Source organism: Xiphias gladius, chromosome 17, assembly GCF_016859285.1.
Source record: "Xiphias gladius isolate SHS-SW01 ecotype Sanya breed wild chromosome 17, ASM1685928v1, whole genome shotgun sequence".
Lineage (NCBI taxonomy): Eukaryota > Metazoa > Chordata > Actinopteri > Istiophoriformes > Xiphiidae > Xiphias > Xiphias gladius.
This window is the reverse complement of record NC_053416.1, coordinates 4124664-4143170: the sequence shown is the minus strand read 5'-3', so window position 1 is coordinate 4143170 and position 18507 is coordinate 4124664. Positions and strand designations below refer to the sequence as shown.

The 18507-nt window shown below is 40.1% G+C and overlaps 2 protein-coding genes across 6 annotated transcripts in view; both read right to left on the bottom strand.

Annotated features, from left to right (window-relative positions):
- Window positions 1-8844, bottom strand: part of gtf2ird1 (GTF2I repeat domain containing 1) — a 33134-nt gene extending 24290 nt beyond the window's left edge. For both annotated transcript variants that reach the window (XM_040150261.1, XM_040150260.1), the window contains exons 1-5: window positions 8512-8844; window positions 2455-2584; window positions 2213-2354; window positions 600-776; window positions 120-303 (exon numbers count right to left, since the gene is read on the bottom strand). In XM_040150261.1, the coding sequence (XP_040006195.1) occupies window positions 120-303; window positions 600-776; window positions 2213-2354; window positions 2455-2580 (629 nt within the window). In that variant the 5' untranslated portion in view covers window positions 2581-2584; window positions 8512-8844. The remainder of the gene's footprint in view (window positions 1-119; window positions 304-599; window positions 777-2212; window positions 2355-2454; window positions 2585-8511) is intronic.
- A 2552-nt stretch (window positions 8845-11396) lies between these two features.
- The window catches only part of clip2 (CAP-GLY domain containing linker protein 2), a 42444-nt gene continuing 35333 nt past the window's right edge, over window positions 11397-18507 (bottom strand). For all 4 annotated transcript variants that reach the window (XM_040150180.1, XM_040150176.1, XM_040150179.1 and 1 more), the window contains 4 exons: window positions 14921-15080; window positions 13451-13639; window positions 12715-12774; window positions 11397-12605 (listed from right to left, as the gene is read on the bottom strand). In XM_040150180.1, coding sequence (XP_040006114.1) covers window positions 12594-12605; window positions 12715-12774; window positions 13451-13639; window positions 14921-15080 — 421 coding nt within the window. In that variant the 3' untranslated portion in view covers window positions 11397-12593. The remainder of the gene's footprint in view (window positions 12606-12714; window positions 12775-13450; window positions 13640-14920; window positions 15081-18507) is intronic.

The window sequence follows — 18507 nt, the reverse complement described above, 5'->3', positions numbered from 1 at the left end:
AGATGTGAAACATCTGGTTTCATGATCTTATACGAGCGCTCAAACAGAAGTCCGTGATCCCAAACACCAGCGTATTGTTCAGAAATAACAGACATCAGATATTCACTTTGCAGGCTCACCGTTTTACAGTGAGCTGGATTCGGTGGCTGTGCTCCAGAATCTTCATCAGTGTCTTGGTGTCATACTCGGAGGGCTTCTTCAGGGTGACTCCCTCCGGCAAACCGTGGGCCACCACACAGCTGGGGTCCTTCTGGATCCACTCATAAGGCACAGGGACCAGGCTGCTCTTTCCCACAGCTTCACCTGCGTATTGCACGAGGCAGTGTGAGTACTTTGGAATAGACCTTGTACAAATTATAAAAATGGTAGCCTAAGACCTAAATCTGCTTCTGCTCCGGAGCAGCTGAAAACTGTTTAATAATCAATTAATCCTTGCTTTCAGGCGTGCTGATTGGTAAAATATGTTTATTTTTTTTTAATCAGTAGTATTGATTCATAGGTGGGGTAAAATTAATGAGTAATAACTATGATAAAGCGAAAGGGTTTTTGGTGAAAAGGTAACTATACGGTGAAACATATTGCATTTGGTCCTTCCTTACTGTAAAGTACAGTGAAGACTTCCTCCACCATCTTCCTCAGAACAAAGATGTTGGATTGACCATCTGATGGAGCTCTTGGTTTCCCATGCTCACCATCCTTACTCAGTTTGCTGAGATCGCCTTCCTGGTCTTTGGTATGGGCATTCGCTGTGGTCGAATTCTGCAGACATGGCACCCCTGAAGCCAAATGACAGAAGTTACATTCCAGTAATACTAATAAATAACAAGCGCACAGGAACATTACAGATGCTCATGGGCCCAAATGACCTGCAATATGAGTTTGGAGAAAGTTAACTTTGCTTTCCTTAATACTTTTTACTCCAACAGAGTCATTGCCTTCACTTTCAAGGTCCCAAAGAAACAAAACAAAACAAAAAAAAAAAAACAGAATGATTGAGAGACTTGTTACTAAGAGTAATGAACATGTCACATTTTGAAAAATAGTGCCACGTAAAATTAATGACTTGTTTGTCTTGGAATTTGTCTGGATAAATGTAAAGCATCTCCAACAACCGGTGATTAAGTAGGCAACATAAAGCTACTTATTTCGAAACTTCCTCATTTGTTATGGTTGAAAGCCAGGTACCTGAAACCACAGACAATGGTTTACTTCTATTCTAATTCTTTAGTAAACAAAGCAAACTGGAGCTACTGTTCCCTGTAACAGGCTGGAAAAACTAATTTAACCTTGTATACACAGCCTGATAAAATTAAACTGTGTAATGGGAGGTCACAGCCCCTCAAATTAGTGTTATTAGCAGGGTAACATTGTGGCGTCTGAGAACATTATTTGCTGTCTTACCTTACAGCTCAAGGTCAGTGGGCGGGGCTTAATGTCCCAACACTGATTTCTCAAATATGACTCAGCTTGCAATCTTGCATACCGGTTTGTTGATCGGAAATGAGGGCCGAGCGAAAGCGTTTACATTTTGGGCAAGAGTTGTATTGTAATGTGTTCTCACAAGGCACAGAAATATTTAGCCGCCTGTCAAGACTTACTGTAGAAATCTGCACATCGCCACTATACTCTGAATGTGTAAGAATTGAGAAATGTGGTCAGAATTGTTATTAAAAAGGTATTCCCCTTGAGTTTGTTTAATTCTATTAAAGGATGACCTGGATTTAAGACCTTGACTCGAACCTCCCGAACAAGTAGCACCTGCAACATTAATTTAAACTTGTCTCCTCCTAAAAGTGTCTCTTCCGTACTTTGTTTAAAAAGTACCACATGTTGTAATAATTGAGCTGGCTGTAATTTTGCAAACTTAACACATAAAATGGTTTTGCCAAATGAGATGTGACTAGACAGTTTGTTGATGTATAGTTTTATCTGATAGAGGATAAAATGTGTGAAACTGCTTTGCTAATTTAATCATTTTATGTTGAAGTAATCTGATATCTAGCCATACTGCAAGCTGCTGCAGTCACTGAAGCTTTTTTGGCTGAATCTGTATCTGTGTGATCATAACATGCAAAATCCTACAGGGACAAGCCTAATGTAAATGCATTTTATGTAACTGCCTCACAGCTGTAGTTATTATGAGAATGATTGCTATATCGAGAATGAATAATGGAAAACAACATTCACGGTTACACGGGAGAACAGAACTTACGACAAAACTTGTAGAAGTCCGTTTGGATTTCCCTCCTGGAGTTGAGGAACACTCTGCCCTTTTCTGTGCCGACAGCAATCACGCTGTCCTCGTGTACGGTGACACACGCCACCTCAGCATTGAGCTTAGACATCGCCATGCACTGCAGAACAAGGATACAGGCTTGACACCAGCACCGTGACACCACAGACTAAGACACCCAAAACGAAATGACATTGAGTGAGGCTTGCTTTGGGACCTACCACTGAGTCCAGGGCAGACACCAGGCTGGTGAGGATCTCCTGTCTGGCTGACACCAGTGGGACCTGAGGCTCGCCCCGGGAGTTCGTCCTGATGCCATCACATGCCAGCTTCCTCATCTGAGCCATGCCTCTGCAGGGACCATATGAACAAAGTTTAGGCAGGCAGCCACAATGAGACATCAACAAACCCTGTATGTGTTTGAGCATGCATCCATGTACACATGCAGCAGTGATCTGCATTCAAAGCAGCTTCTTCTGACATGATTTGGTTTGGCTTTAAGCAAACGTGAGCTTGCATTCTGAGCATCCATCCAATACTGGAGACTGGGAGTTGAAAGAAGTAAAAAGGTAGAGGGTTTTTCATCACCCAGCGTGCTTATTTCATATACTAAAACAGTGTGTACAGCCACTCTGATGGCTCTGAGAGGCTTTACCAAATGCTAATGACATCATGTTAACATAGTGATTTTAGCAGATTATGTTTACTATGTTCACCATTATACTTTATTGCATTTGCATAATAACATTTGATAATTAGCACTTAACACAAATTGGGGCTGATGGGAATTATCATTAGCTTTGCTGGTATTTGGTCATAAATCATAGCAGTGGACAAATAAAAATTTAACCTGATGATGGCACTAGAGGAAAAACGAAGGGATAACCAAAGTTACTACAATTCATCATGAGGGGAACATGAATGTCTGAGCCAAATGTCATGGCAATCCATCATAACGTTGTTGAGACCTTTCACTCCAAATCACATAATCAGCCTCAATGTGGCACTAGGGGGAAAAGTCGATTAGAAAGCCAAAGTCAATAGGATACATCGATTGGGAACCAAAATGTCTGTACAAAACTTTGTGGCAATACATCTTGTACAAGTTTAAATATTTCAAAAAGTAAAAACATTAACCTGGTGGTGCTAAGGAAAAAGTCAGAGGACCACCAAAGTCAGTAGGTTTCCTCTTCTGGGGATCATGAATGTTTGTACAAAATTTCATGTCAATCCATCCAATAAAAAAAAAAAAAAAAAAAAAGTGCTGGACCATCCACCAGCCTGACACTGTCATCCCTGGAGCCACAGCGCTAGAATGGCTAAAAGTCAAATCCATTTGAAATCTGCCACTTACAGTATGCTTTTGTCAACTGGGGCTAATTAGAGCGTTCAGATGATGTCATATAAACCCATTTATGTTTTATTTTCTCTCCTTGACAGACGGCGCATGAAAAAGAGATACACCTTAAGATAGTCAAGGTAAGTCCTTAACTTTCCATGACCACTGCAGGTATAGTACCATGGCATAACTGCATAATACATTTGAACAGAAACTTCCTATTAATATTCCCTAAACTCTATATGAAAAGATAGGCAATGTTAATAAAAGTAAAGAGGCAAACAGATAGAAATTGTTAAAGAAAAAATGCTCGGCTAAAGCCAGGCACTATGTTCTCATGGCAACTGAAACCCGTCTCCTTGGAAACTAATCTCGGGGCATTTGAACAATGCAGCTCTGGCCTTTAATCTCTCCAGACACTGGGAACCATTATACTAGCCTCTGGCAAGCCCAAAACACTGACTCAATAGAGAGAGGACAGAGAGGTAGAGAGAGATAGAGGCAGAGAGAGAAAGAGGAGGGTGGGTGTGGTGGGGTTCAGCTGCACCAGTCTGAACGTGCCAAGTCTATTGGCCATCTAACTCTGCCTCCCCTGAGGCCACAGCAAACATTAGCCCCCTCCTAAATTATTACGGCCTCGGAATAGATGGCCTCTTTCCCTCACATATTTAAAAGGCAAAGGAAGTAGCGAGAAGGAGAAAGGTTGGGATAAGCACAGGCTCAGGATAATGCCATGTCAATTGCTTTCAAAGAGGAAGCTCGAACATAATGTCACGGTGCTGTTATGGTTCTCTGTGAATACTGAACACTTCAGTGTGGAACGACATTAATAAATAAAACAAACATTACCCATGAGTCTATTATGAGGCTAAAAAAAAAAAAAAAAAAAAAAAAAGGAAAAACCCAAGACTTGCTGGAGCAAGCAGTTGCACTGTTGATTGTGAATGATGCAAACTTTGTGGACATGCCAACACTATTTCGTCCAAATCACTATTTCGTCCAAACTGTCACTTTGACAAAAGCTCACTTATTCTTTGAGCCCCTTAAAAAAAAAAAAAAAAAGCCAGACAGTTATCCTTGTTACTGGGATCTCCAGGTTTTGTAACTTGGTTAACATCATGGACTTTGTGCTTTCATTTCTGGCATTAGGACAGAGTGATCCATAATAACTTAATAACACCAACAATCTGATTGTTAAAAAAAAAAAAAAAGGCATATATACTGGGCTTAATGAGCATGTACGCCCTACTCAGGCATGGTTTGAAAAATTACGTATATCACAAACATCTATGGCTTCCACCTCTTGCTCTTTCTGTTGATGTCTTATTGCGACGTATGCGTCTTGCAAAGCGTTATCTTTTAAACACGGGGCAATCTGCCTTAGTGTCATTTGGAGCTAACCTCTAAGTGAATTTAGATTTGCTCAGAAACTGCATTAAAACCTGTTAAAGAGGACCCAAAAAAGACCGTAATGTAAATAAGCTGTTTACTGGCAGAGGGGTACTTTGCCCACAAATCCAAATAATGTCAATATCCACACAAGTCGGTCAATGTGACCAATGAAGTTTTCATGTTGACATAAACCAAAAAACAGAAGTAGTTATCACAGCTCTGTGTCAGGTTTCTTTACAACAACAAAAAAGTGGCTAAGGGACTGGGTCGTTTGAGTTTTTAAAAAGGGCAAAACATAACCACATGGATTATAAAAGGGGGACACAGTATGTACACTGGCAATTGGCTAAGTTCTTTACTTAAGCCATTGTTTTGTGAAAATATTTACACTTTACATAGTAATTCTATTCTAGATAAGTAGTAAAATCTCTGACTTGGCATCCATAGTCAAACTGCTACAACTGAAGCAACTGGCCTGTCAGCCATGGCATGTGTGTCATTGTCTCAAATCGGTGTGAGAGATGCTAACGTTTCTGTCTTGCTTCACATGCAGACAAGATGTAGTGGTAATGTAACTCTGATGGTCTGGTCTGTGTGCATAATATGTATATATATATACTTAAAATATACTTAATACTTACTTATACTTAATATACTTATATATACTATATACTTAAAAGCACTAAATGTAAATGTGTGTGTGTGTGTGTGTGTGTGTATGTATATATACATATATTTATATATATATATATATTTTTTTTTAATAGATAGATGGGCAGGGCACAATCTTTATGGACCAAAATAACTGGCTGTGCTCTATTTGACCTTGCCATGTGATATTAAATCTCTATCATCATTAAATCTCTATCTTAGCACTATGGAGCAATGTTTTTAGGAGCGGATCACTGTTTTGTTTGTATTTGGTGCATGCAACCGAGAGCATGTGGGTGATGCGTTACACATTCCTGTCAATGATTTTACACTGTTCCTACAGGTAGTAGTAAAATGCCAAGAAATGACATTGCTAGTTTCTATGAGAAAGGAAATGGATTCAACACAGTTTGTTGGGCCTCAAGGATACACACAATGCCTTTTTGTGAGAAACACTGCAACTCCATGGGGTACTTTTGATTTCTTTTTCACTGCTATTATGTGTTGGCAGAGACAATATAGCATATTTTCCGTTTGGATTCAGCCACGAAAAGCCATTTGAAGCATGTGTTTCTTTGTCTGTATTTTTTATGATACTGTTGGTACTCGTGTTATTTTGTTTACGTGCCACAGAGTGGCTTAAACAGGCACTGCACCGGCCGGGTTCTGTATCGCACTCAATGATATAGGCGTAACGTGTCCTGCACTGACCAGTGCACCAAAGCTAACAGGAGGACCAGAGAGATGTCAATATAAATTCAGTTTCTACAAAAACCCATTAGGTCTTATTAGGCAAGATAAGGGAAAACACCTGTGTGGGTATCCAGGTTTACAAGGCCCGTAAGACAAATGTTTCGTGCAAAATCCTTATTAAACCCTGGTTGCTCAATTTTGAGGTCTGTGGCCGGTTCAATGGTTAGATGGCTAAAGTAACTAAATAGCTGGATTACTATTGACTTTCTTCCCTCTAGAAGAATTGTAATGTGCATCAGTCTTCACTAAACATCTGGCATTTCAGTAATTGAATAAGGGACAATCATTTTTGAAGCAAGAAAGTAGGACAGAAATTCTGACAACAATTTACAGTAAGTCAGGGTGTGGTAACTTATAATTACAAGACACAAAAAGTTTAAACCCTGAGCCTGAGGCCACAGCCTTTTGGGAATGTCATCACTGATGTTATGATTTGAACTGCTGCAATGCCAAATAGGATTCAATGGTAAACAAAGGACATATACGAATATGTTATATACACAACATATTACAAATAAAATATTCAATCATCCGATACAGGCTTAGATAGCAATATTTTAGCTACATTTTGGTTTGCAATATTGTATTCGACATTTGCAGTGCATAGGATCAATCATAAAAAACCATGAGTTGTCCTTTAAGCCCAAAATAATATTACATTACAAGAAAAGAAAAATGTTCAAAATAACAGGACTTGGTATAAGACACAACAACAAACTAGGAACAGGTACAACCTGCAAGTGTTGCAAAATTTTGTTTGATTTTATGGACAACTAATAAACAGTTGGTTAAAGGACTTATTTTGTCTGTGGTGTGTTTTTACCACTTAAAAGGAGGCTACATTGACGATGCCATATTTCGATTCGAGCTGGCCGGACAGAGATTGTGTGGCACATATAGGGATAGGAGCTGCGTTAGGAGCCTCTTGTGCTGGAAAATGCTGGCAGGAACACTACTATTAAGTGCACATCACATGAGAGTGGACAGGAATTATTTTTGAAAAGCTGGACGCAGGAGAATAAAAAAAAAAAAAAAAAAAGAAGCTCGAAACCACAGGATACGAGACATGAGTGCATAAATAAAGTCAAGGTCTGTTCCTCCAAAGGGAATGAGCGTATGTTCTGTGAACAGTATGTGTATTTCTCTCTTGTCCTGTGAAATCAATCGGCCAGACCAGTTACAGCTGACGAAGTTTTATTCCAGTCAGCTGTTTTTAAACTTTGAGGCGTCTGGTACCGACTACAACCAGACAGCTGACGGCAAAATGAGAATATTACTAATGTTGTCTGGCTTCAGAGTCACGCAATGAACCCACGTTGAATCTGCGTTATCTAAATTTGTGTTTGGTTTTTTTTCGATCATCTAATGTTTGTGTTTTTTTCGTTTGTTTGTGGGGTGTTTTGTTTTTTTTCCTTAGTTTGAGAAACACTCCTTCCGACCGTGCTACTTTTAGTACCAGATTGTAATTAACGATAGCAGTCATTTAGTAATTTATCGTTCAAGTTTAATACAGTTCATTAATACAGTGTAACAAGATTGTAATTGACCCGGCAATGCTGTTCGTTATATCTCGCTGTATTCGGATTGTTTTCCTCAAGTTTAAATGTGTTGCTTCCTTTCTCGTTCACACCAGCTAATTTAGCTAGCTGGCTTTGTTGTCCTAGCTGGTAACCTTATAGTCAGTGACAGCAATGTATGGAGGATAATTTAGCAAGCAGGCAGACGCTGTGTCCCAATCATATATCTATATATATATATATATATACACATATATATACATATATGAGCTAGCGCTCCACTCGCAAGGTTACAGGAAGGAGTCCCTCTCGGCTGAGTTTACTGCTAACTAACAATAACCTTTCTACGCTGGTTACCATATGTCTAACTAATCAAAGCTGGCTAATTAGCTAACGGTATCATAATAACGTTGAGCTAGCTAAGTAGCTAGCTTAAACTCGGTAGCTCCACTGCGTTAGCCCTCTTGCTAGCTAGCGCTAACAGTTTCCTTTCATCTCTTCCCCCGGTCCAGAAATTAGGTTATAATCCGTAATTCCTACGTGTGCAGTCGGAAAAAACCTCAAGCGCAACGAAAACACGCCATTTGACTGTTCGTGAATTTAAAACCAAGACAGCGAAATCTCACCTTAATTAGCGATTAAATAGCCTTGTTGCTGCTGTCAATCCCGGAATAGGTTTATTCCCCCGCTTTAATCCATCAGAAACGCTCACAATTCCCATCCACAATGTAGCCGTGCCGTCCGCTAAAACATCGTAATCCGGAACACCACACTGTTGACTTCGATCGCACGATTTACTGTCTCTTATTTGTGTATTTTTTTTTTCCTCAGTTTATTTCTCTTTTTCCCTTAACAGAGCAGGGTGTCCCTTTCCCCTTTCTTTGTTCTGTAATCCAGTAAAATTGAAACTCATTCGCCTCCTGCTAATCCCAGCCCAACTCAACAACAGCATCTATTGGCTGCAATTTACATACAGGATTAACGGAGGAACCTCTGGAAAAACCCTCATGGGAGCGAAATTTACATGGACGGGAAATATTCCGAGTGCATTTCTTATTTTATTAGGGCCGTGTCAGTTTAAATCACTGTCTGCCACTTGGCTGCAACTTCACAGTGACCGTTTCGCTTTAAGAAATCCCTCATAGTTTGCATGAAGGTGGTTTGAAGTGATAGTTGCGCAGTATCCAAATTATTTTTAGGATTAGGATCTGTCCAAAGTGGATATATTGTAGCTCCATGGATCTGCTGGCCATGACAGTTATGCCATGGCTCTTATGATTGCCCAAAATAGCTCATGTCTGCTTTTATATAGAGTAAAGTTCATATCCCAAAGGGAAACAAAAAGTTATCTTATACTAAACATAGTCAAAATCCATTTTAAAAAAAAGCCTAATCCCATGTGTGTGTATATATATACATATATATATATATATATATAAAAAACACTACCATGTATATAATCCACTGTGTCACTGTAATCTGGTTAGTTTCACCCACTCCGGCACAAATTTACCTCCACCCGTCTGGAAATATTAAACAGTTTCACCGTGAGCAACACCAAGATTTGTGCCTGTGATTCACACATGCGGTACTTTTTGCTCTCACTTCTGCAAATAAGTAAGCACTTATTTACTCAAATGTCACCAGCATAGCCAGCGTGCCCTCTGGCAAAAAAAAAACAAAAAAACAAAAAACTGAGATGTGTGGGTAAGACCTGACATTTGCCGAGGCCAACAAATAAAAGTCATATATCCAGAGGTTAGAAATCCAAAGATGTAAATAAAAATGCAGCGTCTGGGTTTTCAATCTTCACCATCAAGGAACTTGGCCCATTTTTCACACAAAGGAATTATTGCCTCCTCTTCTGGTCGACATCAATTCATTTTAAAAACCAAGTATGTCCCTGAGATGGGTATATGATCTACAAAGCAGAGTTTATTTTAGCTAACAGCATGTATGTGTGTGAGTGTGGCCGAGGAATAAGTAAGTGGTTATGTTTTCTGGCTGAATTTCCCAAGCCACCAGCCTCTTAGCGGCATGAAATCTGACACCACTTTGAATCAGCTCTGTAGAAATATCCAAATCTACTGTGCTTTCGTCTCAAAAACAAACTCACGGAGGAGACACAAGAATGAAGGAGTGTGAAATGAAACACCACCAGCCCTTGCCCACATTGTTAATATTTAATGACTCAGTCTCCGAAACCACTGCAGCAATAATCCAAAGGGTATGAACCCTCCAGCTAAAAAGGCCATGTACACTATCCAATGGAAAATTTAGGTTTTATCTGAGCTGACCAGCGCCTTCCCTACATGTTTTGCTCAGGAGACCCTCCTCCAAGCTTTCTACACCACTCACCTCTGTGTAATGTCTCCCGCAAAGCGAGAGCAACCTATAACCAACCACAAACAGGAACTCCCTGTTCACTCCAACAAATGGATAAAACAATATTTGGAAGACTTACGGTATTAATTCTATAAAAGTTGATATTTTTTTGCAAATGGAACCCAAATGTTATCGACCTGAGGGGGGATGAGTCGAACATCTTAAATCTATTGGTTGGATTCCTGCTCCTCTGACGGCCCTGCAGTAGACTTTAAAGATCAGTAAGGTAATCCAGGAATGTTTAGATTCATCAAAATGGGCTCAAATGGGCATCAATTACGGCCAATATGTCGCACCACATATATAGCTAATTAACACTAACGCATGGATGGAGTCTGTCTTGATACATAGTCCACAGTAAATAAAAGAGCTGATCGTTACTGACAGAGCAAGAGGTGCATTGGAACAGGGTTCAGACTAGAGATTGAGTGAACGAAAAAAAGTCTGGAATAATTCACTACATTCACTCTATAAACTTACTGTAACATCACTCAGAGCTGAATTCGGCAGGCTTCCCAGGTTCGTTAATACCAATCCTCAGTCCTAGCAGGGAGTCCACTATTGTGCAACAGCTGAAGCAAACTACTTTTTAGGGAGACTGACCCAGTATCCACCTTAACCAACACGTGAAGAGAGAAGACTGGTATTGAAATCATCACGGTCAGTCCTGTAACGGATAACTCTGTCCTAGTCTACCTTTAGAGGATTTGGACTCGTCTAGTATGGCAAGCAACTGTTGGTGATTCACAAGAGACTGTATAAGCTCTAAAGGCTGGATGGTCGATTCGTGTATGTAAGTATATTCTGATTTCTTACGTTCCAGTCACCATGTTTAACCACTGCTCTAAATGAATACCAATGATAGTCTAACCTATGTTAGACTGCAAGTAACCATTGTAACGCTAATACTGATGCTTCACAGAACCTTAGCAGCTACCTGGTGGTTAAACCAAACATACTACATACAAGCTACCTGTCCTGTAACGTTTTCTATGATAAGGAGCCATTGTATAAGCGTGTTAATGCTCTCGAAGGATGGCAGAGGGAATAACACTGTTTTGGGTCATTCCTCCACTTTTCTCCAATCTTTTTGTTTCTTTTAAATATCATGACACCTTCTCCGTGATTGGTTACTTAATGAAGACTTTTATTCGGGATAGTTCAAGAGTTAATGTTAGCTCGACAGCACAGGGTTGTTGCACACTTTTTGTAACTGGCTTCATAAAAGAGAAAAGACCAAGGCCAAACAAAATAAAAAATAAAAGGTAAAAAATAAAATCCATGAAAAACATAACGGACTGCTTAAAAACCGTCCCTTTGTGGAATTCCTTGAAGATCAAGCAATGTATTTAGCCATATTTTGGCAAAGACATAAGTGTTTGGAACATACTCAGCAGATGGACGGAGAGAGGAGATCACGTCATGGGAGTGACTGAGAAAGTTTTCTGGATGTTTTGAAACTTTTTCCATACAAAAAAAAAAAAAAAAAAAAAAGGTCACTTTTTAAATCCATTGCAACCCCAATTGATTAAACCTGATCTCAACCAAAGACAAAATAAAAGACATTTTATGGCCACTTTTTGTGTTTTATATTCAAAAGACAGATTTGGGGTGAAGTATTGGTTTTACGTCCAAAGACGCTGATTATCCACAGATATGCACTAAAGCAGGAGTGTGAAGACTGGAAAGGGGTAACTGTGATGACTTTGCTACCAGTCCTCTCATCAGGTATCGAGAAAGGCGGCAAATGTGTCAAATTCCCTCAGTGCTGTCTGCGTCATCCTTCAAGAGTTGCTCTGAGTGTCACTGGCCAAGACAGCTCACCTACAGTACAGATCATTATTACAAAGCGGAGGAACAAAAGTAAAAGTAATAAATAAAACAAACAAAGCAACTGAGACCCAGTTCTTTAGTTCTTCACATCGTTGTCCATCAGCCGTTCTGCTTTCTGGATCAAAATTCGGATTTGTCAAAGAGTTCCTGGCAACTTGTGGATTCAAACTTTCTAACTAGTGTAAAGCATCAAAAGTTGCCATACTGTATGTTATCAGCAGTTGTACCGATAATCTCTCTTCATGTCCATGTCCCATTTCCTGATTATATTTTATAGTACTTTAAGCGGTCTTCATGATTGGCTAATAGGTGCTTTCTGCAACAACACATAAATTCAATGGGGATAGAGATTTGCTGTTTTGGTATTAACTGTAAACTGCAATGTTCTTCTGGTTTCCATCGCAGGGTCAGGAGACATGTCGGACGAGCTTTTCCTTTTAAGTTGTGTCCCTCCGCACGTCTCAGTTCAGCCTCATCTCTTCTGCTCATATCAGTGTTGCTCCTGAAAAGCCAAGAATAAGATGTCTGAGCACTGACAGGTATTAATAATATCGCCACATCACATCAATAATGGTTAAAAAAAAAAAAAAAGACAACGAAAGAATACAAACATCTTGAGGACTGTCTGACTCCTGATGATGAATTCCGTTGGCGGAATTTGCACCATGCACCTGAAAAACAGTCATAAATTGTCAGTGTCGTCAAATTCTTGACATGATTTAGCTGCGTTACATTTATAAATTAAAGGACTATTTCGACCTTCTTGCCGAGAGTTTGACGAGAGGATTGATACTGCTCTCGTGTCTGTATCGTAAATATTGAACTAATCGCCAACAGCCGCTTAGCTTGGTTTAACACAAAGCCTGAAAACAGGTGGAAACAGAGTTTTAGGTGTGCTGATAAGATTTTAAACCTTTGGGCGGAACCAGGATAGTCCCCCCCGTGTCCAGTCTGTGTGTTGAGCTTAGCTCGACCGGTTGCTGTGGTTGTAGCTTCATATTTATGGTACAGACATGACAGTAGTTACCTCTCTTCATCTAACTGAGAGGGAATAACTGCTTCTCCCAAAATGCCAAACCATTCCTTTAGAATGTGTGTCTGTTCTAAAGTAAATATACAAATCCATTGTCTCTGTACAAAAACATGTTATTACACACATTACTTCTTCTGTAATGTTTAAAACTTTTACAATTGACATGAAACCCCCTGTCTCACTTCTTCCGTATCTACAACCATCTTGACATCCCTTCTGATACGGGTACGTCTTCCCAAGATGCCTGCCCCCAAAATAATTGTCATCCTTTTCCGAGGTGAATCTGCGAAAGTAAGGTCTCGTTGCGACCGTACCGGGCTTTTGTCCGGATGCTTGCGCATGGCCTGGACCAGCTGGTCGACTTGTTGGTTGTGCTCCAGGGCGTTCCTCAGGGCTTCCTCAGTGCCGAGCAGGCGCTGGCGCAGGCGGTTCACCTCCGAGTCCAGAGCCGAGGGGTCCAGCATCGAGTACCGCCGGTGGTCGGGTGAAGACCGTTCCCGACCCTGAAACACACACACACACACACACACACACACACACGAGACCAAAAGCTCATAACTAGAGTCTCCTGTTAAATAATTCATATCATGCTACGATATATGTGATTAATATCTGGAAAAAAAAGATTATTATACATTATTTACATATTTACAGCTTTTACAGCAGTCTGTATGAACACACTGACTAGCACCTCAATATTAATTTGCTATAATCACGTATTCAGTTTATGGTGCATGTCAACACTGTATTCCTCCTCCATCTTAACATTTGTTGATCTACATGGGTATATTTTCAAGGAAAATTTTGACAAGTGTACAGTCCCTTTGGTGAGTTTTTTTTAAAGTCAAACTCCACCAACCAAAATTAATGTATTCTGAATTATTAATCCCACTCAGCCTGAGAAACGTTTGATTGATGGCTTCTGTAGCTCTGAGGGAGCTTTGTCAATCTGAGTAAATAACCCTGGTGATGTCAACAGGGTTACCTCGCCTGGTGCTTGGAGACCACGGTTTCAATTTATAGGTGCGGAGCTTGAAAAATGTGGGCGCTTACCAAGCAGGAAGGGTCTAATGAAAGCGGCTATTGGGTTGCAATTTGGGAAATGTAAGATCCTGCATTTTTGGAACTTTAGCCATACAACGAACGAAATGTCAACATACCTTCACCTCTGTTGCAGCCATTTTGAGCATAAAAAAAAAAAAAACTAATAATTCTTGCTTTTGGAAAGTACAGAATAGCTTTAGTCCTGTTAACATGACAAGAAACGGGGCATGACTATAATCATTTGAAAAGATGAAAAGGAAAGTGTAAACCTTCATGATGTTAAATCATCTTTCTAGAGAAAGCTAATTGTCCATTCAGAGTGAATACCACCATAAAAAAAAAACTAAAAAAAAACCCCACCAGAATACCAATCATTTCCTATTGAACTCTGTGGCCAAAGAGAACCAATAAGCTCGTCAGCAGAGAAAATATGGCCACAGCTGAATTTCTTACAGTAACATGTTGTCTGTGTCTAGAAAGACTTGCACACTTTCTTGTTTCCAAACTGATATACGATTTTCCTCTTTTCCTAGATTTCTGGGGGAGTCCGTGCAAACCTTATTTGTGTGACACATTCTATTTGTTGAGAAATTAGCAACAACAAAATAGCTTGAATGGGGAATAAGCAGGAGTAAGTGTCTCAAAAATCATTAATGATTAACTGTGAGGGTTGATAAACCTCACAACCGGCGTTGCTGCCGAACCAGTGTTTCCTTGTTCAAAATGCCCTTCTTTCCTACCAGAAGCAGCAGTTTTTCTCGCAGGGTCTTGATGTCATCCTGGAGTTTCTGCTCCTTGACCTTCCACTCGGCCTTGTGCACCTCTCGGTTCAGGTCTTTCTCCATGTCCCGCGAGTGGCGATGCGATTCCAGGAGCAGCACCCTCAGTTCATTCAGACTCCTGAGATTAGAAAACGGTTATGGCGGAGAAAAACAAGAGAAGAAACCTTGAGTGTTTGGTAAAACTGAAAAAAATAAAAAAAAAAAAAAATAGAACCTATTTTCCACGGCTGTTTTTGTGGTCTGCAGGGTTGCGGTGACTCGCTGTGAACTTGACTGCTCCAAAGTGCAATAATAATAGAGAAGCAGTGCAATTTTGCGGTCAGGGATTATATGAGTACCACGTCTATTCAGACCTAGCACCAGGGTCATTATTATTTAAAAGCTTAGCAACCCATTATGTGTATAATATGCTGGCCAGTCTGGCCGGGGGGGGGGGGTTGCTTTGGAGGCAGCCTCATTCTCTGTGTATGTAAGACTGGCTGGTGGATGGGTGCCCCGTTCCTAGAGTCAAGCTATGCAGTTTGACATGAACTAGTCTTTGGCTGTTTGCCCGACACTAATATCAGAGAGCTACATATACACTGGGGAACTTTTTTTCCTGTATCTAGGAGACTGCATGTTACGCAAAGGTGTCTGCCCTATACGTATTTAAGCTGCCATACATTCATTTGTGATAAAGCTGCACTTCAGACATAGACCATCATTCTCTTTTTTTTTTCCTAAGACCTTTTCTCTTCTTGCTGAAATTGTTCGAACATATATTCGAGCTGCTCTAATCAAAGGTTTTATATTAACGATGCATAATACAAAAAAGGGGGTTGGATGTGTAAATAAACTGCTAAGCTTGCCACATCAATCAGGTTCATAAGGTGATAATATGTCGGTGTTACATTTACAGCTTGTACCACAGCTGCCCCCAAGTGGACAATAAAAAAAAAAGAAAGAAAATCAATTAGTGCAGGTTTAAAGGAAGTGGAAAGGTTGTTTGAATTTTCATTATTGAAGCGATGTCTTCCGCACGTACTGATAATGTACTGTATTCTTCCTTTTCCTCACCGTTTCCAACAGTGCTTCAAATGTGCTGCGCCTCGGGCAAAGAAAAATGACCTAATTCAGTCGCTACTACCTGTGTGCTCAAGGCATGACTGGGCTCCATGCTATGTCGCATTGATCCATGACAACAGAGACTTTCTTTGTGTACTTCTTCACTGACATTGTATATTGGACTCCCTTCTACCAAGTGATTGTCTTTCTTGAATGATCTTGGCAGCTTTTTCAAGATAAAAAAAAATGTGTGAGGATGTTCAAAGTTGACTTTTTTGAGGGAAAGTACTCATCTGGTTTCCCGGAATCATGTCACAGACTGAAATAGCATCAGTGTCATTAAGATAGCAAATGATTCTACCCTCCAATGACACTAATCACTAATTCAAAGGGAGACATCTGTCAGCAGCCATTTAAACTCTTGTAGGCTCGTAAACACCTTGAGAGTCGTTGAGGTCACATGTGAGTCGTTGACCCGCCCGCCCTGTGGATTCTTCACTGCATTGAACTGCATACACTGCATTGCTCTGCTTATGTCTGGGTGTTTGTCCTTACGGTGGACAAGCTTCTGCCTCAGAGTGTTACTGAGCTAGAAGTGCACAGGGATGCGGTGTTTGTTGAAAATCCTCCCGCGCTCTTCAGATACTCCTGAAACGTAAGGAACGACAATGTTGTTCCATTTATTGCTGTTTTCTTCTCCGTCTATTCTGTATCTTTTTGTTGTTTTGACGAAGGCCCGGCTTGGGTAACTGCATATCTTAAGTGTTTCTCTGATGCGTACTTTTTTCTCCTTCTCCTTCCCCTCAGTCCTTTTGGGCATGTTGAAGAAGCCTTTGGGACCAGAGGTGAAACGTCCTCAAGAACCTCAAGCAAGTCCAGCTGCCTTCGTATGGCACTAACTAACATTACTAAGATCATAATCGTCCGTAATGTAGGAACTGCATAATGTAAGATTGCCAATAATGTAATACAATTAGACCAATCTGAGTTCGTGCAGCGCTACAGATAAATGCATTGTGTAAATGTGAACGTGTCTGGGCTTTGTGAAACAGAGCAAGACCCTTTAACAAAGCCCTGCACCTGTGCAATGATACTGTGAAAAGTTTCTCTTTACGCTTGGGTGGTTGAATAATGACCTCGGTTATCACCAGTTTTATTGAATGTAGCCCGGTGTGGCAGCTTGAGCTTCAGCAACAAAATTGAACCTTGGGGGCTTGTGAAAAGTGTGCCAGATCTATGCCAGGTGGACATCTGGCAGGTCTTCTTTGTTTCCCTCTGCTGGCTGCTCCCTAAACTCAAGAGGAAAAGACCCAGAGACTCAGGCCTCTAGTTTCACTTCGCTGTGGCACAGTCGTACATGCTGGCGGGAAGACCAGAGGCAATATGCGCAAAGCTGGCAAACCTGCCATTTCAGTTACTCATGTAATTAATCATCACAGTTTAACATGAACTTTATCTGTAAAATGTCAGTTCACCACTGTGATCGATCAGCCAGCAGACAAAAAATAATTACCCTCAGCTTCTGACGGAAGTCTGAGGAGAAACATTCAGTTCATCATCCTAAACCTGCGCTAATTAATATGTTTATATTAACCATGTGTAATGTAAAAGGGGTCACCTGTAGTGAAGAACCAACAGATAATTATCCCCAAACTCCACAGTTCCCCTCAGCTCTACAGAGTGTTTTAGCATCTTTTAGGTCACTGTTTTCCATTTCTGGCCCATCATTTTACTGCTCTGGCTCGCTATCACCGCTTTCATCAACCTAGTTTCCAGTGGCAACAGGCAGCTGCTTTCAGTGAAAAAGCTCTGATAAACCCATTGCATGCCACCTAACCAGCACCAAACGTCAACCATAGTTACTGAACTAGGCGGTGAACGCAGTGTAGCATTTAGCAGCTAAAAAAAGACATCTATTACCCTCAGGAATCGGTGGAGACCAAAGCAGAGCTAAAATAAGAGTGAATGTTGGACATATATACATCAGGTTGACACAAACATGATTCCAAATGAAAGCTAAAACATTTTCCATAGAAACTTTAGAAGTTGATAATATGTCAATGTTATGTTTACAGTTTGTTTATGCTTCCCCTAAGTAGCCAAAAAAATTAATTCTGGTTTAAAATATGATAAAATCTGACCACTATACCGCTTAGTTGTTTTTTGTTTTTTTTTTAATAATCAATTCCAATTGTGTGTGCATAAAAATAACAAGCATAAATGTGTTATTCACAAGGACTGTAAAAAAAATTTGGAGCACTGATTTATTTTATCATTTAAAGCCCTGTACAATATTCCTATATATGCCCATGTCAGGATTTAGAACAAATCTGGTAAGGAATACTGATTTTTCAGTGAGCTTAACATACGTTACACTCTTGAACATAATTTACTGTATAACTTTGGTGTAATTTTTTTTTTTTTTTTTTAAATATTCCCAAACTAATTTATGATATGTCTCAGTTATCAGTACTGTATTTCTTGACTTTATCCAACAGTAC